This window comes from Chanodichthys erythropterus, chromosome 16 (genome assembly GCF_024489055.1).
Source record: "Chanodichthys erythropterus isolate Z2021 chromosome 16, ASM2448905v1, whole genome shotgun sequence".
Taxonomy (NCBI): Eukaryota; Metazoa; Chordata; class Actinopteri; order Cypriniformes; family Xenocyprididae; genus Chanodichthys; species Chanodichthys erythropterus.
In genome coordinates, this window is record NC_090236.1 from 25193630 (window position 1) to 25215799 (window position 22170).

Below are 22170 nucleotides of genomic sequence, written 5' to 3' on the forward strand. Positions count from 1 at the left end.
TCTTTATAGTGGAAAAACTATAAATTTTCTTCACACTAAGAAATAATTGTTGACTAAAATGTTCTTCGGGGACCCCAAAAATGGGTTCTTCCAAAAATTGGCATTGCTGAGAAAATGCATTTTGGAACCTTTATATTTGGTAAAAGTATTTCAGTATTTTTTATTTATTTATTTATTTATTTATTTATTTATTTATTTATTTATTTATTTTGCGTGAATACGTTTTTATAAGAAAAAAAAGCAGTATGTTGTATACTTTTACTTTTGTAAATTATACAGCTTCAGTAGGCTGTCATTGGGAGAGGTCTGGCCCTCGCCACCCCCTCGGTGGGGCCCCAAGTGTGCTCAGCGAATCCTCAGTCAGATCGCGGACAGCAGCGGGGAGATGCTGCCGTCCAGAACGGCAAAACAAGACACTTTACGAGAAAACTGGACAGTTCTTTCATATTCGTCAAAACATGGATAATAACGACACATATCTTCATCTCAGTAAGTGCTTCGCAGTTTTACGTCTTATTTTATTCCCGGAAGTCTGTGTTGTTTTCTTTTCAAGCCTCAGTGTTTGCGTGTCCCCCATGCCGTATGTTATCTGAAGTACGGATTCTTCAGACGGACTTTGTACGATATGCTCATAAATTGTACGTGCGTGAGTTATCGGCGCAGTCGTGTCATGTGTATTGACTTGGAACCAGTGCCAATGTTAAAATCAGGTGATAAAGATTGTGCCTCTCAGTCAGGGTCAGGGGTTGGCACTTTAATTGCGGTTATGTAATTTATAGCTTTCCAGAGCGCCTCTTGTTAAACTGTTTGCTGTCGAGTAGTTATTAATGGCTCTCAGTTGGTATCTGGACAGCAGTGTGTCGAGGGTTATTTATTTATTTAGCAACAGTTTGGCTCTTAGAAGGTGTATCGTATAAAATAACCCAGACAGGATCAACTATTCACGAGTACAGAAGATCAGAACAGATTTTAAATCAACTAGGCTACATGTGGAAAATGTTTATTTTTACACTTCTCATGCAGAATGGATCGCTACATTTGACTCAGTCCTCAAACTAGGCTAAATTTCTGCGGAACATGTCTGACAGATCATTTCATCATTGTGATGAAATTCTTCAAGACTTCACAAGCCTAGCGGTTGTGAAATTAGCCTATTTAGTTCTAGATGAATTAAAAAAATTTTTACTTAGTGACTGTTAAGAGGACATTATTTCAGAGTTTAATTTAGTTAGGAAAAAAATCGGTTTAATTTGATATGAATGAAATGAACTCATTTGTCGTCCTGCTTTTGTTAGGATGACTGATTTAGCGAGTATTAAACTGCTGAAATATTACTTATCACCTGTACAGTCAGTCATTCAAGTCTCTGGGGTGAAAGTAGGGGAGAGTGGGGACAGTTGCAACGTGTGGCAGTTGCAACATTGCTGATTTATCCAATTAGGAATGAGCTAGAGTCATGACATTCCTACTGCACATGCTCAGTATGCCCCTCCTTCTTTCTGGAAGTTAACAGCTACATGCTAAACCTCCTTATAGGAGAACTGAAATTCAAGGCAAAAAAGTAACTTTTTTTACTACTAGATTTTTTGTCATACTGTCTAAACTGTTTAAGTATTGTTTTTTATAGTTTTATAGTTTGAATGTGCATTTTCTTAGCTCTTAACAGACTTGGGTACAATGTGTTCAAGCTAATGTGTTAGGCTAGCATCACTAGTTTTAAGATGGCTGCCAGGGGGTGGGACAGTTGCAACGCATTGTTGCAACTGTCCCCACATGGTGTTGCAATTGTTCCTCATGACAATAATAATGACAATTAGATAAAAATTTATATAAAAGGCAATTCAGTGGTTTGATAAAGAACATATTTCAATAATCAGGTATCTCCTCTTTGTATTTCAGCAAATTGCTTTTTTAAAAGTCAAACTCTGCAGTGTATCCTACATTTTCTGTTCTGTTTTTTTCAGTATGGACAACTTTTTTTTTTTTACAGGAAAAGGACAACAGAAAGGGGTGTCCCTCTACCTATTCTGTCCTTAGCTGCTGCTGTAGTAAGCAATGATGGCAGGACAGTGAGGTCACATAACGATAATTGATATGCTTAGCATTTGTTTGACTACGATATCAAACAGCAAATACTGTGTTGCTAATGTTACACAAAACATGTTCCCATTCACCATCTCAGAAAATCAATATCCTTAGAAATGCTTTGAACAACTTTTAAGATATTAAAGGCATACAGTTCATCATCAGAAAATGCGCATATATACTGCATATTAGAGAAATAGCACATATTGTAGCCAAGCTAGAGGTCTGTGCTTGGATATGTTGTGCATATTTTCTTAGTATTTCTTAGCATTTATTCATTTAGTCTCTTTGCTAAACCATGCATCGCTATTAATATGGCTCATGCATAGTGTCTGTGTTTAGAGCAAACCCCTAACTCACTCTAACTGCCTCAAATTATGCATCTTGTTGAGGAATTTATGCTGTCTCATTGCAAATGATCAGATATATGATATTCAGATTTATGATTTTCAAATTGGCTTTGAAGGAGGGACTAGTAAGTAACAACAACAAAAAATACTTTGCAAATGCATAGCAACACACTGGCAAACACCCACATCATGTGCTGGTGAGTTGTGCACATGCAAACAGCTTGCTCTAGTTTTCTTCTTCCGTCAGAACTGCATGAGTTGATGTTATTAGGCAGAAAATCACATTTGAGTTGGGCCTACATAAATCAGTTTGTGGGATTTTGACAAAGGTGTTACATGGTTGTGTACTTGGTTGTTTTTTACTTTAAAAAGTTAACTCAATGAACTCTGGTCTCAAATAAACTAAAAAAAAAGATTTGAAAAATGATGCAGAAGTATGAGTTTTATTACATCTAAATGACTGTTGCAACTGCCCCTCGGTACTGTTGCAACTGTCCCCATATATGGGGACAGTTGCAACATTTTTCAGGGTCCATTTAAGTACAAATTACTTTCATATTATCACATGTACACATGTTGCAACAGTATGGGCAGGTAGGTGACATATATGGGTTTAATATAAATATTTTTTGTCTTTCTAATACAAACAGTCGCTGAGAAACTGAAGGAATTGTAAAAAGTGTTGCAACCGCCCCCACTCTCCCCTATATGGACATTTCTCACAAAGGGCCCGAACTGCCTGTCACAGCACATAACATCATGCCTGGAGTCATTTTATTGCCTTAATTAACACCCTCCTTGTTGTGTTTATTAATCTCACCCCAGCTACCGTTGTTATTCAGTGGCAAATTGTGGACTATGAAGACTATTTTTAGATTTTCTCAGGCTCTCGATGAGTTGCGCGCGCTCTTGTAATGTCAGTCGCTGCCTCGAGCTGCGCAATTTGCGTTGCGCGCGTGTCGTTTCATGCGGAGAATTTTCGCACTTAGCTACAAGGCCGGGGTCATGGTAAGAAACGTATAGCCTATATAGCTATTTGTTATATATAGCAAAAAAAAATACTGTTCTAAAACCATAGAAATTGGCATGCTATTCGTTTTTTTACACATATCCTATAGCCTAGGCTATATAAGGGAAACAGAAGAAAAACGATCATAAAAGAGGTGTCTGCAAGAGCTGCATAGAATTTCTTCTAATGTCTCCAAATTTGGAATGGACAAATCATATACATCTGATGATTCATGACTTTGTGTATCCTGAAAGAGAGAGACCTTGGCAGGCCCTTTAGCAGTGTTGTAGTCGTGTGTTCAGCTCATGTTCCAGTAAACAGTGAATAGAGTGCATGATGAACACATACAAGGCCAGTGTTGTGTCTTGGGTGTTTAAAGACCCTTTTTCTTCCTTGTGTTTGAGGTGGTCTCTTTAGATAAAGACTGCCGTATCCTATTTCACCTTCACTGTTGCAACTGAATGCAAGTGTTGCCTTTCTCATGTTCTGAAAAGAAACCTGGCAACCATTGGTAAGACTGACCTCTCATCTGTGTGTGTTTGCTATTGAAAAAGTAGTAGATCACCCAAAAATGAAATTTCTGTCATTAAGTACTCACTCTCACGTAAGACCTTCGTTCATCTTCGAAACACAAAGTAAGATATTATTTTATCCTCAATAGAAGCAACGAAATTACCACATTCAAGGTCCAGAGAAGTAGTAAAAACAGTTAAAATAGTCAACGTGACAACAGTGGTTCAACCTTAATGTTATGAAGCGACGAGAATACTTTTTGTGTGCAAAAACAAAACAAAAATAACAACTTTATTCAACAAATTTGTCTCTCCCCTGTCATTCTCCATTCTATTTTCCTTGCAGCGCTTCCAGGTTCTGCGTCAGAACGCCGGCTCAGTATTGGCCGACGCCTGTTCACGTGAGCAGCTCGACGCATGCGTGTGATGCTGACGCAGGAGCCGGCCAATAATGAGTTGGCGTTCGGACGTAAACACGGAAGCCCTGAACTGCATTCACTGCGTACGAGTCTGACGGGAGAGATGAATTTGTTTGTTTTGTTTTTGCGCACAAAAAGTATTCTCGTCATTTCATAAAATTAAGGTTGAACCACTGTAGTCACATTGACTATTTTAACTATGTTTTTACTACTTTTCTGGACCTTGAATGTGGTAATTTCATTGCTTTCTATTGGGGATAAAAAAAAAAAAAAACTCTCAGATTTGATCAAAAATATTTGAATTTGTGTTCCGAAGATGAACAAAGGTCTTACGGGTTACTTAATGACAGAAATTTCATTTTTGGGTAAAGAAGCCCTTTTACGTTTTATTGAATTTTACTACAATAACATAACACACCTTCACTGTTGACCAAATCTGTTGGGATCAGGCTCTGCATGCATTTGTTTGCATTAAACGTAGACTTTAGCTATTCTAGACCTACACAAAAACACTGGAACACAATGCCTGATCCATTAGATAACATTCAGTCGAAAAAGCCCCGCCATCAATGGTGAGCATCTTCAACACAGGCTGGGTTGTTATTCAGCTTCCTAATCTAATTGACGATTTTTCTGCCCCAGTTATGACAGTCTCTCCCAAGGACAGTCTCAGAGAAAAACCATGTTCCAGATCACTCACCCCATGCTCTTGGTTGTGTCACTTCTATTCGAAGGTCATTCCTAGATAGAAATTTATTTCAGTAGCTTCTGTACTTACTCATCTGCATCACTTTCTGTGATATCAATTATCATATTAAATTAAAATCAAGTCCCACATTTTTTCTTGTTCGAGAAGCCATTTCACTCAAATATACATCACAATACGGAAGAAAAGAGTATAGCAAATTTTCGTTTCATGACGACTTTAAGAATTTGAAAAATGTTTGTCTTTGAAATAGTGATCGATAGCCTGTCTATCAAATAGTTTTATTAAACACACTACCACAAAGCCAAATCAGCACACATTCCTTCCCTGACATTTAGAACTAAACCTTATTATCAGATTTTGGGCTTGCATCAATAAACCAGTTCCCCTGTGAGCCACAGGATGATAATCTCTTTAATCTGAGTAGGTAATCCAGCATCAGTCCGCCACACATCCCCAGGGGAATTCTTCCATCCAGCCTCGCCACCTTTATTCATGGATACTTTAGGATATATGTTCTTTAGGATATATCTACAGTCTCATTTTGCTTACACCTAACTGTCATCCTTCGTTTTCTAAAAAAAACAAAACAAAAATTCCATACGAATCACATCATACGAATTCATACAAAACTTTCACCTCATTTGTGACTTTATTCAACAAATTTGCATGATAGAATTGTTCTCTCTTTGAAGTGCCATTCTTGAAATATGTACAAAGCAGTAAGTGCAATCAAATAACCATGATGTTCTACTTCAAGGTCTTACTAAAGAAAACACAGTGTTCTCTAGAGTCGAGGTTTCTTTTCTTTTCTTTTTCAAGCTAGACATCAAGGTGTTAATAGCATTTTTAAAATGCTATTCAGTTGAACTGAGTCCTCTCAGGGTTTGTTTGCAATTTTAACGAGTTCAGTGAATTGTTTTTTGTATTTTACACCATTATAAGTACTCAAAAAGAGTCCTGTTTAAAGGGTTTTTAAAATTAATTCAGTTTCTCATTGCTCCTAAATTATCTAAGTGTCCACAGGGCTACTATAGACAATATATTATAAAGCCATCAGTATAATTGTGCAACGATACACTTCATACACAAATCTCCGCTTTAATATCCTATTGAACCATTAGTAATGACAGCCTTTACATGATGCAGCCATATGGTGTTCTGCTTTGCTAAGCAAGCTTATTGAATTTATTTGGGTGATTGAGTGTCTGTATTGATCTTTCATAATCTCCACTAGAAAGCTAATTTTTGCTGATCATTCTGTCACAGAGATTTGTTGAAAAATCAGCATATAATCACTTCTGAGGATCCTTGACCATATGGATGTGTTAGGATTTTTTTTTTTTTTATGTTTTTTAAGCAAGGCTGCATTTATTTGATCAAAAATAATGTTTCTTAAAATATATTATTTTAATTTGTTGTTTGATGGCAAAACTGAATGTTCAGCAAGCATTACTCCAGTCTTCAGTGTCACATGATCCTTCATAAAGTCATTGGCGGGCTGTAGGTTTAAATCTACTCCCTTTTTCCTTTTTTTCTGACTATAAATATGTTTTATAGTGGAATGTATTTATTTAATATCACGTTCCATCTGATCTCCAACCAGCAAGAGTGAAAGAAAGTTGATGTGCCCTTTGAACATATGCACACCCAGTCATTCCAAGGATAGCTGTTCCTTCAGATCAGAATGTGACATTTAGAGGTCATTAATACCACCAGGACACGAAGACTAACAGGCTTGAATAAGTGTGGGTGCTGAGGATAGCTTTTACATGGTCATTCATGGCATTACAGGGCATGTCACTGTGGCAGAGCCATTTCAGTGTGAGGAGCAGGAGGCATCACAACAAAAGATACAGTTGGAAAACAGCCGCTCTATCATGCCTTTAAAATACAGCGAGAGTGAGTGAAAATGCCTTGCTGGGATGATTTGACTGACTTTGAATTGAGTTTGTGCATGTGGCTGATTGTAGCTTGACTATTAAATCTAAAACATGTATTGTGAAGGTTTTGTGAGGATCTAAACTGCATTTGCTCTTCATTTTGCATGCATGATGGACTCTTTATAATTTAAAAGCCCATGTTTTGGTGTCAGTATTTAATCTGAAATTGCTATTTTAAGATATTTAATTTATCATAAAATAAACATTGCTTGATATGTAGGTTCATACTATTTTAATCTCTCTAAAAAAAGGAGCGTTAACTCTATGAGTCGACCAATCACGTTTTTTAATGACCAATGCTGACATCTAGAGAGCTGATATAATGCTTATATACATTTTACAATTCAATGATGACTATTTTACACATTATTTACTCAAAATTCACTAACAGTGTTTATGTTGATTATCCATTGATAAGGCTATCGGTGGATATCTCAAATGGACAAATACTGGCCGCATAATTATCTGACTGATATTACTTTCATTTGTTAACTTACAGAAAATTCATTTATATGAATTCATATGATGTAGGCCAGGGATGGACAACTCCGGTCCTGGAGGGCCAGTGTCCAGCAGAGTTTAGCTCCAACCCTAATCAAACACACCTGAACCAGCTAATCAAGGTCTTTAGTAGAAAGTTATAGGCAAGTGAGTTTTTATCAGGGATGGAGATAAACTCTGCAGGACACTGGCCCTCCAGGACCTGATGTAGGCTATAAATATTTTATATATATATATATATATATAAATACTATATATAAATATTTTAGCAGCTTTAGTAGTAGCATTTATTTATCTGGGCGTATGTCTGGGCAATAACTTTTTAACTGTGTGTATTCTTAGTTATCTATCTATCTGGGCATTTATCTGGGCAATAACTCATTTTAACTATGTGTACTCTTAGTTATTTATCTGTTCCTAAATGTATAAATCTATTTTTTATTGTGCCGCATACTGGATTGCTCCAAACTGAATTTCACTGTATTAAACATGTAATGACAATAATAAAGACCTTAAGACTTTATTAAGTATGTGTACATTTTGCACTTTTGAGTGAGAGATCTGAAATTTGATGTGTCTGAAATTTGATGTGTGATGATCCATGAGTGCTTGCAGTCACTGCTAGTCACTTTTTTGACCCCTACTACTGTGCAAATGCCACCAACCATTACCCCATCACTGACACGGCCCCCAGATTACTCACAGCATTTCTAGCATGAAAATGTCAAACTGTCACAATACATCTTCTGTATTTATGTAGTAGAAGAATAGAGAAAAGAGAGAAAAATGAACAAGTCAACCGTGTATTCAAATCTTTTTCAAGATGATTAATTATTATTCACATTATGCAAATCGTTATTAATAAATTTATTCAAAAATGTTTTAATTCAATATATATATTTAAAATATTAATACTCAAAAATATGAATTTGCTAACATAATATTAAAATTCTGAGGGGAAAAAAATCTGTTGCATGGCGGATACAGACCCAGCTAACAAAAATATGTTCTAAGAACGTCTTACTAAGTTTTACATTAAGACATGAAAACGTTATTTCTGAATGTTCTCTCAATCTTCAAAATTTTAAAACATTTTTTTCTTGGTTATATGAACATTAAAAGGATAGTTCACCCAAAAATGACAATTCTGTCATCATTCACTCACCCTCAATTTGTTCCAAACCTGTATGAATGTCTTTCTTCAGATGAACACAATAGAAGATATTTTGAAGAATGTGCGTAACCAAACAGTTAACATTGACTCCCATTGTATTTTTTCCCCCATACTTTGGAAGTCAGTGGCTACCTTCTAATGCTTGGTTACCCACATTCTTCTTTGTTCAGTAGAAGAAAGAAAAACATACAGGTTTGGAACAACTTGAGTGTGAATAAATGATGACAGAATTGTCATTTTTGGGTGAACTATCTCTTTAAAGCAACATTCCATTATATCATTTTTAAACAATATAAAAATATTACTTCTGTTCTCTGAACATTCTGAAATTCTGAAACCCTAGTAACATTTAAAAAAATGTTAAATGAGCATCCAACTAAAACATTTCAGGAAAAAAGTTCCATTAACAATGTTTAAATAACGTTTTTGTGCTAATGCTTTGAGAACATTTTTTAAAGACCATATAACTTTGAACGGACATTCTATTAACGTTACTGGAAGAATGTTTGTTCATAACTTTGAACAAACCTTGCCACAGTGTTAGCTGAAGTTCCTAGAATGTTCCCTGTAAGCTGGGGACTAATCACCTCTTTCTGTTCGCAGGTTCTTCTTTGCAGGTAACACACGGTCACCTGAGCTCTCCTCCGTCCCAGCCTCCTCTCAGCTCCATGGTGTCCCACCATCACCCCTCCATCATCAACGGTCTAGGGTCACCATACTCAGTCATCACTTCTTCCTCCCTGGGTTCGCCTTCAGCCACCATGCCCACAACCTCCAGCATGGTTTATGGCGCACTCAACAGTCCACAGGTACAGTCCAGAGAAAGACGCCGTGTCTATGACAGTGGTTCTCAACTAGGGGGTTGTGGAAGCAAACTTCCATGCAGGCCTCAAAATGACTTTAAAATAAGACAAAAGAAGCATTAAAGGTGCAGTAAGCGATTTCTGAAAAAAGCTGTTGAAAGTAGATTGAACTGAGCACCGCAGCACACTTGTAGTCAGTCAGCAGTAGGGGGCGTATACACTCATGATGGGGGAGGAGAGGGAGTCAGCATGAGGGAGATTTGAAGAAAGACTGTAGAAAGAGAGATGGCTGAGAGACATTACAAAGAAGAAAAGGTCAGAGGAATATCACTGGAAAAAGAAGGGTTATGATCAGGCAAGAGCTTTAGGACCCGCGGTAATATTAGAAAAGCTTTCTAGAGCTGGAAAGACCTAAGCGGGAAGGCCTGAAAACAGGCACCAAGGTTGCTTTATTTCTTCTCGATACATGAGTAACATTGGTTTTGCTCAAGCCTGCCGCACAAGTCCTGAAAAGTGAAGCCAAAGCGTCTGTCTTGTGCACTGAGCTCTCTCTCCTCCCCCATCATGAGTGTATACGCCCCTTACTGCTGATTGGCTATAAGTGTGTTTTGGTGCTCGGTCTGATCCACTTTTCAAAGGCGTTTCTCAAAAATCGCTTAATGCACCTTTAAATTAATAAAATCTTAAAACGCAATGGGCATTTCTATAATGAATATATATTTTACTAGTTATGGCAAGCTAGTAAATTCATTGGTTAAAAACGGTGGGAACACTGAATATTCAGCTCCTAAAACTTTTGGAATCCTGAAATTTAATTACTTTAATTTTTATATAGTTATAATTATTGTAGTTACTATTTAAATTTACAGAAACTATAGGCCTTCTCTTAGATCAAAATAAGTTTTGAAGAAAAAACTTGGGCTAGGGAGCCTTTGAATATTGTTGGACAGCTGAGCGCCTTGGAGTCAAAAATCACTAGTTTATGAAACATTGTAATGTTTATTTCATGACAAGGAGCATAAAATCAGATTTTAACATTTAATGATTCATATACTAGCATACTTGTGAAAATTCTCCATAGAGAATACATAGAGTACAATATCCTTTCTAAAAGAGCACAACCCCCACCCAGTTGTTTAATAAGCACAACCTTTTTCTTTTCTTTGCTTTGGATCATTTGTGCTATTTCATGGAAGAGCTAGTAGAACATCCAAGCTTCCAATCAGAGAAACTTTCACTGCAAGAGGCAGCAATGCAAATTCAGAATGCTCTTTTAATGTATCTCTCCTTTCCTCTGCAGGGCCTCCCTCCAGCCCGAGGGAGAACAGCCCATTCAGTTTAGTCTAGCCTAAAAAGAGCTAATGTAGCGTGACGGACAGCCCTAGTATAACCTTGGCTCACATGGAGAGAGATATCATTGCGTCGAGGCTGCGCTACAGCGGGCACAATATGCGACACTTCAAGAAAGCTGTGGAAACCTGCCATTCTATTAGCTGTAAATAGCGTTGTGTGTAAATGTCTCGCTTGAGAGTAGGGACGACTCTATAGAGGAATGCTTCTCGTGAGTGAGGGCCAAGAGCTCTGAATAATATATGGGCTATAGGCAGCAGATTAAAGAGAGCGAATGTGATGGTGGTTGCTGTGCATCACCTTCCCGGCATCTTTCTGCCTCACTGAATGGCTCACCGTTTCAGGATAGCGCTCTTAGAAATGAACATGTTTGTGTGAGTGTGAATGTGTGTGTGCATATCTTGCCTTTACTGTGCGAAACAAAGAAAATAGAAAAAAAGAAAAAAAGGCCAAGCCAAAAATGGCAAAATATTTAGGTCTATAACCATTTTAAACACAAAGCACGGGTCAGGAAATAACAAGAATTGGACAAATACTGTAGAAAAAATAACGCCATTGTTTTCTTTAAATGTTTAAACTGTGTAGGTAAACTTGCAGTCAGCTTTTGACAGGACGAAGAGGCAATGTTGTTCCACTCAATGCTAATGGTTTGAAACTGTTCATGTGTAGTTAAAAAATGTCTCCAATGTTTAATGTGACCAAATATTCATGTATAGGGTTAAAATCTGGACTCTGACCAGGTCAAAACATGAGTCTGATGGACTTGTTCTCAAGCCACTTCTTCGTTCTCAAGCCACTTCTTGGTTGTCTTTGCCATTTGACAGAGCTGGCGCCATTATACACGAACTGAGGGGCATTCATAATTCTTGAAGGGTTCTATATCTATATATCTATATCTATATATCTATATATATATATATATATTCTAGAATATATATATATATATATATTCAAGGGCTCTATATTCTATCTAAGCACCCAGCGTTTGTTTTTTAAGGCGACTGTTATTTTAGATCATTTAGAATGTATGAATTCCTTGGCGACGCATCATGTAGCCACACTATGACATACAGTATCTCACAGAAGTGTACACCCCTCACATTTTTGTAAATATTTTATTATATCTTTTCATGTGACAACACTGAAGAAATGACACTTTGTTACAATGTAAAGTAGTGAGTGTACAGCTTGTATAATAGTGTAAATTTGCTGTCCCCTCAAAATAACTCAACACACAGCCATTAATGTCTAAACCGCTGGCCACAAAAGTGAGTACACCCCTAAGTGAAAATGTCCAAATTGGGCCCAAAGTGTCAATATTTTGTGTGGCCACCATTATTTTCCAGTACTGCCTTAACCCTCTTGGACATGGAGTTCACCAGAGCTTCACAGGTTGCCACTGGAGTCCTCTTCCACTCCTCCATGACGACATCAACTGGTGGATGTTAGAGACCTTGCGCTCCTCCACCTTCCGCTTGAGGATGACCCACAGATGCTCAATAGGGTTTAGGTCTGGAGACATGCTTGGCTAGTCCATCACCTTTACCCTCAGCTTCTTTAGCAAGGCAGTGGTTGTTTTGGAGGTGTGTTTGGGGTCGTTATCTTGTTGGCCCTGCGGCCCAGTCTCTAAAGGAAGGGGATCATGCTCTACTCATTCATGGCTCCCCAGTGCCGGCAGCACTCATGCAGCCCCAGACCATGACACTCCTTGACTGAAGGCAAGACACACTTGTCTTTGTACACGCTTGACACCATCTGAACCAAATAAGTTTATCTTGGTCTCATCAGACCACAGGACATGGTTCCAGTAATCCATGTCCTTAGTTTGCTTGTCTTCAGCAAACTGTTTGCGGGCTTTCTTGTGCATCATCTTTAGAAGTTGCTTCCTTCTGGGATGACAGCCATGCAGACCAATTTGATGCAGTGTGCGGTGTATGGTCTGAGCACTGACAGGCTGACCCCCCCCACCCCTTCAACCTCTGCAGCAATGCTGGCAGCACTCATACGTCTATTTCCCAAACACAACGTGGAAGTGAATGTGTTTAGTCTTTTAAAGACCTTTATAATGATCATGTTAGTTGATGTAACACGCGAAGAGTTTGCACCCCAATTTTAGAGGAACTAGCTCATAATCGGATTTACATCACGTAAATTCATACATTTTTACGAAATACAAAGAAGTGAGTGGGCAGTGAACTGGGAGAAGAATAGAGTAAACTTGATGTAAATAAAATAGACATCAGTGTATGGAATTTGAATTTAACAAAATATAAATGTCTTTTTTTTATATAGTATTGCATTTAAATGTCTATTTTAAATGTCTGAAACCTCAAATAAACATTACATGGTTGAAAACACTGAATATTAGTGGTAAATGAAAGCACTATGCGCATCCGTGAATTCAAAAGCGCAAAAGTACGTTTGAATCTAGCAGTGACACACTGAACGTTTTAATCACACCGGTGCGATCGTACTTGTCAAAGAGTTAAAATCAATCCCGTTTTGGGGGTGGAAGGGGGACAAATTGAAACTGAGGGGGCACAAATCGGATTCGAGGGCGCCAAGGGCGCCGTGCCTACCTTTTGGACCGGAGCATTGTCTTGTTGAAAAATAACATCTGATCATTCTTTGGAATAACAACTTTTCATTTGTAGGAAGCAAGCCATTCTGAAATAGTCTCCGGTACATCAAAGCATTAAATTACTTTTCACAGTGAAGTAGCTTAGCAAAACCAGCAGCTAAAAAGGCTTCCTACACCATGATACATCTTCCTCCATGCTTCACTGTGGTAGAGATGCATTTATTATTATATTTCTTAGCAGATTTTCTCTGAAAGTGCATATTCAGTACAATTAAGCACACTTCTTTTTCACAAGGGTTAACAAGCTCATATTCAAGTGTGACATTATTCTGGTGTGGAACTCCTGCTTTTAACTATCCAGTAAATTCAAATAAAGTCACAAGCATTTTTGTGCAGCAGGAGCTGGTTTGATGTGTATAATGCTTGAAGGCTGAGATTAGTGCACTGAGTTGAAAGCTAAATACTGCTCCTTTGCAAAGTTAGGGGAAAGACAACATTTTATGAAATATGCATTAACAGTTGCACAGCTCCTAGTTTCATTAAAAATGCACATCCTGACATTGTAGTTCATGTTCAGCTTTTTAAGCTATTATTGGTCTATTGACCCGTTGGGGTTTAGTTGGTTTGTTTTCAATTTCCATTCCTTGACCTTTCTCTCTCTCTCTGGGCATGTGTGTCTAATTCTATAACAGCCATCTGATCTGTACTTGACCAGGATCTTGTTTCGCTCATGAAACTTGCCATGTCAAGTATTTGCTGCCCTCTACTGGTCAAGACAAAGTTCCTTTTTTCACTTAGCCAATACTTTGATTGCAATTAATGATTTTTAAGTACAACTTTTAGCTGCAGCACTCTGAAGTTTATATTCCATTGTTGCTTTATTTCACATTTTGACCACATAAACACCTTGAAAAGTGTATCCTATACATGTCTAATAAGGCTCAAAGCTACAGAGGGTGAATGCATAAGTTGTAATGAACGTTCACCTTCAGTCAAAGCAATAACATCACGTGATCCAAAGAGGAACGGGAAACCACTCACACACACAAGCTTACTCCGTTGTTTGTTTCTCTCTTGACAGATGAACTCTCTGAACAGTGTTAGCAGCTCAGAAGACATTAAACCTCCTCCAGGACTGGTGGGATTGGGTAATTACTCCTGCAGCAGCCCGGGGTCCCTCTCCAAACACATCTGTGCCATCTGCGGAGACCGATCCTCAGGTAACGACCCTCATACAGCATCTGCGCACAAGGACATGTTTAGTCATGCTGATATTGTCTTTGACTGGAGCCAGACTGAAATTGTATTTCTGGGTATGCTTAAAGACAAATATATTTCTCTACCTATAGGGAAACATTATGGTGTTTACAGCTGTGAAGGATGCAAGGGCTTCTTCAAGAGAACCATCCGGAAAGACCTCACGTACACGTGTCGAGACAATAAGGATTGCCAGATAGACAAGCGCCAGCGGAACCGCTGCCAGTACTGCCGCTATCAGAAGTGTCTGGCCATGGGCATGAAGAGAGAAGGTGAGTGACACAAATGAAAGAGACCTTCATCAATGACTTGTGTAGGCCATTTGAACAGTGATTATGTGATTATTGTTTATCATGAAGTTTTTTGTCTGTACAGCGGTGCAAGAAGAGAGACAGCGGGGTCGGGAAAAGAGTGATAATGAGGTGGAGTCCAGCAGCAGCTTTAATGAGGAAATGCCAGTGGAGAAGATTCTAGACGCTGAGCTTGCAGTGGAACCCAAGACTGAAGCTTACATGGAGTCCAGCACAGGAAACTCGGTGAGACACCTCATGAAGTCTTTTAAAAAGCAACGTGATGTTCTTCTGAACTGTATTTCATTTTTATGTTTTAACATTATGGAATTCTACGGAAGAGGATTAGGGCCAAGCAATAATAAAAAAATAAACCATCTCGAGATTAAAGTTGTTAAATTACGAGAAAAAACTTGTTAAATTTCGAGAAAAAATCTAGATAAAATGTTGAGAATAAAGTCATTAAATTACGAGAAAAAAGTCGTTAGATTATGAGAACAAATTCGTTAAATTATGAGAAAAAAAGTCGTTAAATTTCGAGAAAAAAAGTCGATAAAATGTTGAGAATAAAGTCATTAAATTACGAGAAAAAAGTCGTTAAATTATGAGAACAAATTTGTAATTTAACGAATTTGTTCTCGAAATTTAATGACATTTTTCTCATAATTTAACGAATTTGTTCTCATAATCTAATGACTTTTTTCTCGTATTTTAATTACTTTATTCTCAACATTTTATCTCAACTTTTTTTTCTCAAAATTTAACGACTTTTTTCTCGTAATTTAATGATTTTATTCTCAACATTTTATCTCGACCTTTTTCTCGAAATTTAACGACTTTTTTCTCGAAATTTAACAACTTTAATCTCGAGATGGTTTTATTTGTTTATTATTGCTTGGCCCTAATCCTCTCCCATAGAATTCTGATCAATATTAAAGAGATTATAAAAAAGATTTGAATGTACACTACTGTTCAAAAGTTTGGGGTCTGTTTTTGTTATTGTTTTTGAAAGAAGTCTCTAATGTTCACCAAGGCTGCATTTATCAAGCACACTTTAACAACAGTAATATTGTGAAACATTACTAAAAAGTAAATAACTGTTTTCTATTTTAATATATTTTAAAATGTAGTTTTTTCCTGTAATGGCAAAGCTGAATTTTCAGCATCATTACTCCAGTCTTCAGTGTCACATGATCCTTCAGAAATCATTCTAATATGCTGATTTGATGCTCAAGAAACATTTCTTAATATTGAAAACAGTTTTGCTGTTGAATATTTTTGTGGAAACTCATTTTTTACAACTCATACATACAATTTTTCAGGAATCTTTGATGAAAAGAAAGTTCAAAAGTACAGCATCTATTTGAAATAGAAATCTTTTGTAACATTATAAACATCATGGCTATATTACTTTTTTTTATCAATTTAATGCATCCTTGCTGAATAAAACAATTAATTTCTCTAAAAAATATATAATTACTCCAGCCAAGAGAAATAATAGCTCTCTTATGAAGTGTCACACTAAAGTGATGACAAATGTATATATTTTTAAACTGTCTGACATTTAATTGCAGACTTTGGCGCACTCCAAAAAAATTTTTATTGATCAATATTTTTTGTCTTGTTTTACAGGAAAAAATATCTAAGAAATCCTTAAAACTAGATAAATTTCAGAAAGAAAAATGTGTATATAAGCAAGACCTTTTTCTTTTACATAGAATATATCTTGAATTAAGTTATTTTAATATTATTTTTATATTAGTATTGTTATTATTTTGTATTTTATTTTGCTATTGTATATTATGTTATATTATATATTTTCTTTTGCTATTATAGCTTCTCAAATAAATTGATCTTGTTTTAAGGATGGGGAAACAAGATATTTTGCAGTGAATTATAAGGGTCTTTTTCAATTAGACAAGCAGGATACTAAATCAGGATACTAAATTCTCCATTTTCTCTAAATCAAATTTTGGTGCTGTCTTAAGAAACTATTGGGATATTTTCAATGGCGATAGCCTTGTGGGCAGCGCACCATTGTGCTTCAGGTTACCCGACTTTGAGTCCTGGCTCATAGACCTTTCCCAATCCCATCCCCTCCCTCTTTGCTTCCTGTCCTATCATAATAAGAAACTATTGGGATATTAGAGAGAGATTTCATTTTAATCCCCCCCCCCTCCCCCATATGGTCAATACTTTAATATGTATATATTTCTGTCTCTGATTCTCAGACAAATGACCCAGTGACCAACATCTGCCAGGCCGCAGATAAGCAGCTCTTCACTCTTGTTGAGTGGGCTAAAAGAATCCCGCACTTCTCTGACCTCCCTCTGGATGACCAGGTCATCCTACTGCGAGCAGGTCAGTATCCCTCTATTCAGATGTTAAAGAGTTAGTTCACCCAAAAATTAAAATTCTGTCATTTATTACTTACCCTCATGCCGTTTCACACCCATAAGACCTTCGTTAATCTTCGGAACACAAATTAAGATATTTTAGTTGAAATCCAATGGCTCCGTGAGGCCTCCATAGGGAGCAATGTCACTTCCTCTCTCAAGATCCATAAAGGTACCAAAAACATATTTAAATCAGTTCATGTGAGTACAGTGGCTCAATATTAATATTATAAAGTGACGAAAATACTTTTGGTGCGGCAAAAAAACAAAATAACGACTTATTTAGTGATGGCCGATTTCAAAACACTGCTTCAGAAAGCACCGGAGCATAAATGAATCATTGTTTCGAATCATGAATCGGATCGCGGGTCAAATCGCCAAACTGCTGAAATCACGTGATTTTGGCGCTCCGAACTGCAGATTCGGCCATCACTAAATAAGTCGCTATTTTGTTTTTTTGCCGCACCAAAAGTATTCTTGTCGCTTTATAATATTAATATTAAACCACTGTACTCACATGAACCGATTTAAATATGTTTTTAGTACCTTTATGGATCTTGACAGAGGAAGTGACATTGCTCCCTATGGAGGCCTCACGGAGCCATCGGATTTCAACTAAAATATCTTAATTTGTGTTCCGAAGATTAACGAAGGTCTTACGGGTGAGGAACGACATGAGGGTAAGTAATAAATGACAGAATTTTCACTTTTGGGCGAACTAACTCTTTAAATGTGGCTGTAGAATGTACCACCCGCTCTCACCGTGTGTGTTTGTGTTTAGGTTGGAACGAGCTGCTCATCGCTTCATTCTCACACCGTTCAGTGACGGTTAAAGACGGGATCCTTTTGGCCACCGGCCTACATGTCCACCGCAGCAGTGCTCACAGCGCAGGGGTGGGCTCGATATTTGACAGGTCAGGTTGCATCATAGAATCTCACCACCTCAAATCCACACTTAAAAATGTGTGAATGCATGTCCTAAAAAAGTATCAAACCAAGTGAAATTCCTTTTCAAGCCGGCATGAAACAGAAGTTGCGATAGTCTTTCCTTCCCTATTGTGACGTACTGTATATCTGAGTGAAACAGCTTCTTGAGGAAAAAGAAAAAATGTTGGGCGGGACTTGATTTTGTCCATCTAGATTGATTAGATGGCTGTGGTTTGCCATTGCTCTGATGTCATGTGAGTGACACGTTGTCCCACCCTGGGGCCAGTAAACATTCATTGATGCCTCTGCATTAGAATAAGTCACTTTCATATGACATTATCCACTATTTGTATCCTTTTCTTTATATTATTGAATCCTTGTATATCCAATGTACTAATCTAAATATAATAATGTTTACAGGGTATTAACAGAGCTGGTGTCTAAGATGAAGGATATGCAGATGGACAAGACAGAGCTGGGCTGTCTAAGAGCTATTGTCCTCTTCAACCCAGGTAAAGATCTGTGCCGAGCCTTCAACTCTCAGAACCACCAGACAATTTCAATAAACCTAATCAGACAGACAGATCTGCCTAAAGTCAAGTAACCTTTATTTAGATGGCATTTATACAATGTTTCAAAGCAACTTTACTGTGATAAACAAGAAAATAATGATTCAGTGATGCAAACAGAATTTAGTTCTGCTGTAAAGCAATAATAGACAGTGATTATTCAGCTGAAATCAGTTCAGTGTTGATTCTGTTCGATTCGACAACTGTGTAAAGTTCATCAGTTATGAAATGAGTTCAATTCATCTGTAAAGCAGCTCTGCAGAAAGAAGTGATGTCATCATAAAGCTCAGATTTTACTGTTACTGAGTTTTTGAAATGAGCGCATGTGTAAGAACAACCCCCCTCCTTTCAAAGGAATGCCTCCCAAAACTTGTGCACGAGTATTAGAACACGAGTGTTTACCACCGGCATTCGCTGTGTCGTGTTAGTGGATTCATTATGTCGGACTCACCACAGGTACCTCATAATCTGCAGTTGTTACTCCTGTCTCCTAACAAAAACATTGCATGCGGCGCCTGTGGAGTGTGGAAAGTTACTGGAGCGCGTAGCCGCACTCGTCTCTCACAAGGAACGTCATGGCAGTGATTGACAAGCCAGAGGGCCAATCGTTTACGTGATGATCGCGTAAACGATTGGCTGATGTTTTTAAGGCCCTACCTCATGCACAGATGATGTATATTAATATTATTCCTTTCAGTGCACCTAATAAATAGTCTTTTATCAGTTAGTAAAGACAGTTTCAAGTAATATTGCGAAAATTTATAAAACAAAACATCCTCTTTAGCACCTTTAATTATAATAAACAATCATAATTTTTTTTTTATATAAATATCCATATTTTTACTAATGAGCCTACTGCGTTTTGAATTATGAGAGGCACTTCCAGTTTCGGTAACTTCCACTCAAAAAAAGGCCGAAATTAATAATTTCAAATCATAAGGTTGCTCTACAAATAATCCTTATCCGTCAGTTTTCCTTCATGTCTTTTTTCAGACATCAGATTTTAATATGATATGGTATCACAAGAATATCTATGGCAAGAGCTCTTTTCAGTTACTGTGTTATTTTTCTCCTGATTATTTCCTTTTTTTTCTTTTTATACCACCGTAATAATATGAAAGAAGACAACTTGTGGTCTGCTCTCTCGATTTAATTTACGAAATATCCCTAGAATAATTCAATAGAGTGCACTGAAAATCTCTAATTTTTCTCCCCAAATCCTCACATCTCTTTCCAGGTTTGTTTTCACACAGATGCTTTAAACTGTTATTGTCTCCCCTTTTTAATTCTAATCCTAACTGTGTTTAATGGAATGTTTCTAAAGCAGGTAAATACCGTATTAGTTATCTGTCAAAATGACAGAAAGCACTTTGAAATATTATCACGCAATGCTAAAGTTAATAAACACTTTTAATTAACGCAACTACTGGATGTTACATAATATATTAGGGCTGGGCGATAAAACGATAACGATATGTATCGCGATAGACAATAAAAACGTTCGATATTTTTTATTCTTCGTCGGAAGAAAACAGATGTTGCGAAGCAAGTTTGGTTGCATTAACAAAGGCACTCGCTCTCTGGTAACCTAGCAACATAGGGAGTGACACGCTAACAGCCAATCATGCAACAGTATCAATTTTGGTTGAGCCATATCGTTGTCTCGTGCTGGATTCCTCTTCAGTAACTGGCGACTGATAAGCAGAAAATGAGTGCCGCAGCGAGCGAGGAAATTGTAAATAAAAGAGGAAATGTGTTCATAGTGACTTTAATTTTTTAAATTTAATTTTAATGTTCAATGGTTGAAGTGTGAGTAGTATAATGTCAGATAACATTGCACCCAGTTTTTGAAAATGCTTATTATTGCATTCATAGAGTGACCTTTCCAAAGACTTTTGGGACTTTAAACTGAATGATTGAAAAAATGAAATGTCTTGTTCAGACAGCAAAATTCATTTTTATCAGGATGATGAAATGCACGTGCTCTTATGTTTTATGTTACTGTCCCTTTTATAGATGCGAAAGGATTGTCAAACCCATCAGAGGTCGAGGCATTACGGGAAAAGGTTTACGCCTCACTGGAGGCCTACACCAAACACAATTACCCCGATCAGCCCGGCAGGTAGTTCCCGCACTGCCACCTTGATATTTTATTGATGAAACAGAAGTGCTGTTCTTCTTTATTTTTAAGACAGACTTTGGCTTTTTATTAGTGTAAACAGATACAGTATGTAGGTTATGCGGGTACAGTTGTGGAGTCTAAGCGTTTTTTCTCTTTTCAGGTTTGCCAAGCTGCTCCTCCGTCTGCCCGCTCTGCGCTCCATAGGACTGAAGTGCCTGGAGCACCTGTTTTTCTTCAAACTCATCGGAGACACACCTATAGACACTTTCCTCATGGAGATGCTGGAAGCACCGCATCAAATCACATGACAAAAGTCTTACTGCATGTAAATACCCCCCAGTGCACACTTAACCCCATTATAACAAAAAGAAGTTCTTATTTTTTACCAAGCACAATGTGAAGAAAAAAAAAAAAAACATACAAAGGATTTGTATTGGTATTTTCAAAGAAAGAGACACTGTTAAAGTAAAATGTAAGAGTACTGTAAACCTTTATTTTGTACATAGATTTTACCAACTGTGATAGCTCCAACAACTAAATGTGAAAATATTTAATTCAATGCAAAACTGTATAAACAGTCACCAGCAATGAGTTTAGAATTCTGTGAAAATAAAAGTCTTTTCAAATGTTTTGCTCTTGCCTTATTTTGAAATAATCTTCAGACAGTTGTGCATACATTTGTGGTCAGACTTTTTGGCACCTTTGGTAAATATGATCAAAGAGAACTGTAAAAATAAATCTGCATTGTTTATCCTTTTGATCTTTAATTCATAAAATTAGCAAAAATCTAACCTTTCATTGAAGGAAAAGAATTGAAAGTGGGGGGAAAATCAGATTATGAAATAAATGTTTTTCTCCAAAACACATTGGCCACAATTATTGGCACCCTTTTATTCAATAGGTTTTGCAACCTCCTTTTGCCCAGATAACAGCTCTGAGTCTTCTCCTATAATGCCTGATGAGTTTGGAGAACACCTGACAAGAGATCAGAGGCCATTCCTTCATACAGAATCTCTCCAGATCCTTCAGATTCCCAGCTCCATGTTGGTGCTTCTTCTCTTCATTTCACTCCACTCATTTTCTTTAAGTTTTAGGTCAGGGGACTGGGATGGTCATGGCAGAAGCTTCATTTTGTGCTCAGTGACACATTTTTGTGTTGATTTTGATGTTTGTTTT

General features: G+C 37.2%; 1 protein-coding gene across 1 annotated transcript; it reads left to right on the forward strand.

The window, feature by feature from the left end:
* The first annotated feature begins 335 nt into the window (after nt 1–335).
* On the forward strand, nt 336–21611 carry rxrga (retinoid x receptor, gamma a). Its single transcript, XM_067362637.1, has 10 exons — nt 336–489; nt 9303–9508; nt 14515–14653; nt 14783–14962; nt 15066–15226; nt 17212–17341; nt 18158–18290; nt 18724–18815; nt 20889–20994; nt 21155–21611. Exons 1-10 carry the CDS (start codon nt 459–461, stop codon nt 21300–21302), a joined length of 1326 nt encoding a protein of 441 aa, XP_067218738.1. The 5' UTR covers nt 336–458; the 3' UTR covers nt 21303–21611.
* The last annotated feature ends 559 nt before the right edge of the window (nt 21612–22170 follow it).

Bases quoted from the DNA above. Each gene is read 5' to 3' on its own strand.
- rxrga (XM_067362637.1), top strand. From the start codon at position 459: ATGGATAATAACGACACATATCTTCATCTCA. The intron at 14,963-15,065 runs GTGAGTGACACA...TTGTCTGTACAG, and splicing joins CATGGGCATGAAGAGAGAAG to CGGTGCAAGAAGAGAGACAG. The intron at 15,227-17,211 runs GTGAGACACCTC...TCTGATTCTCAG, and splicing joins AGTCCAGCACAGGAAACTCG to ACAAATGACCCAGTGACCAA.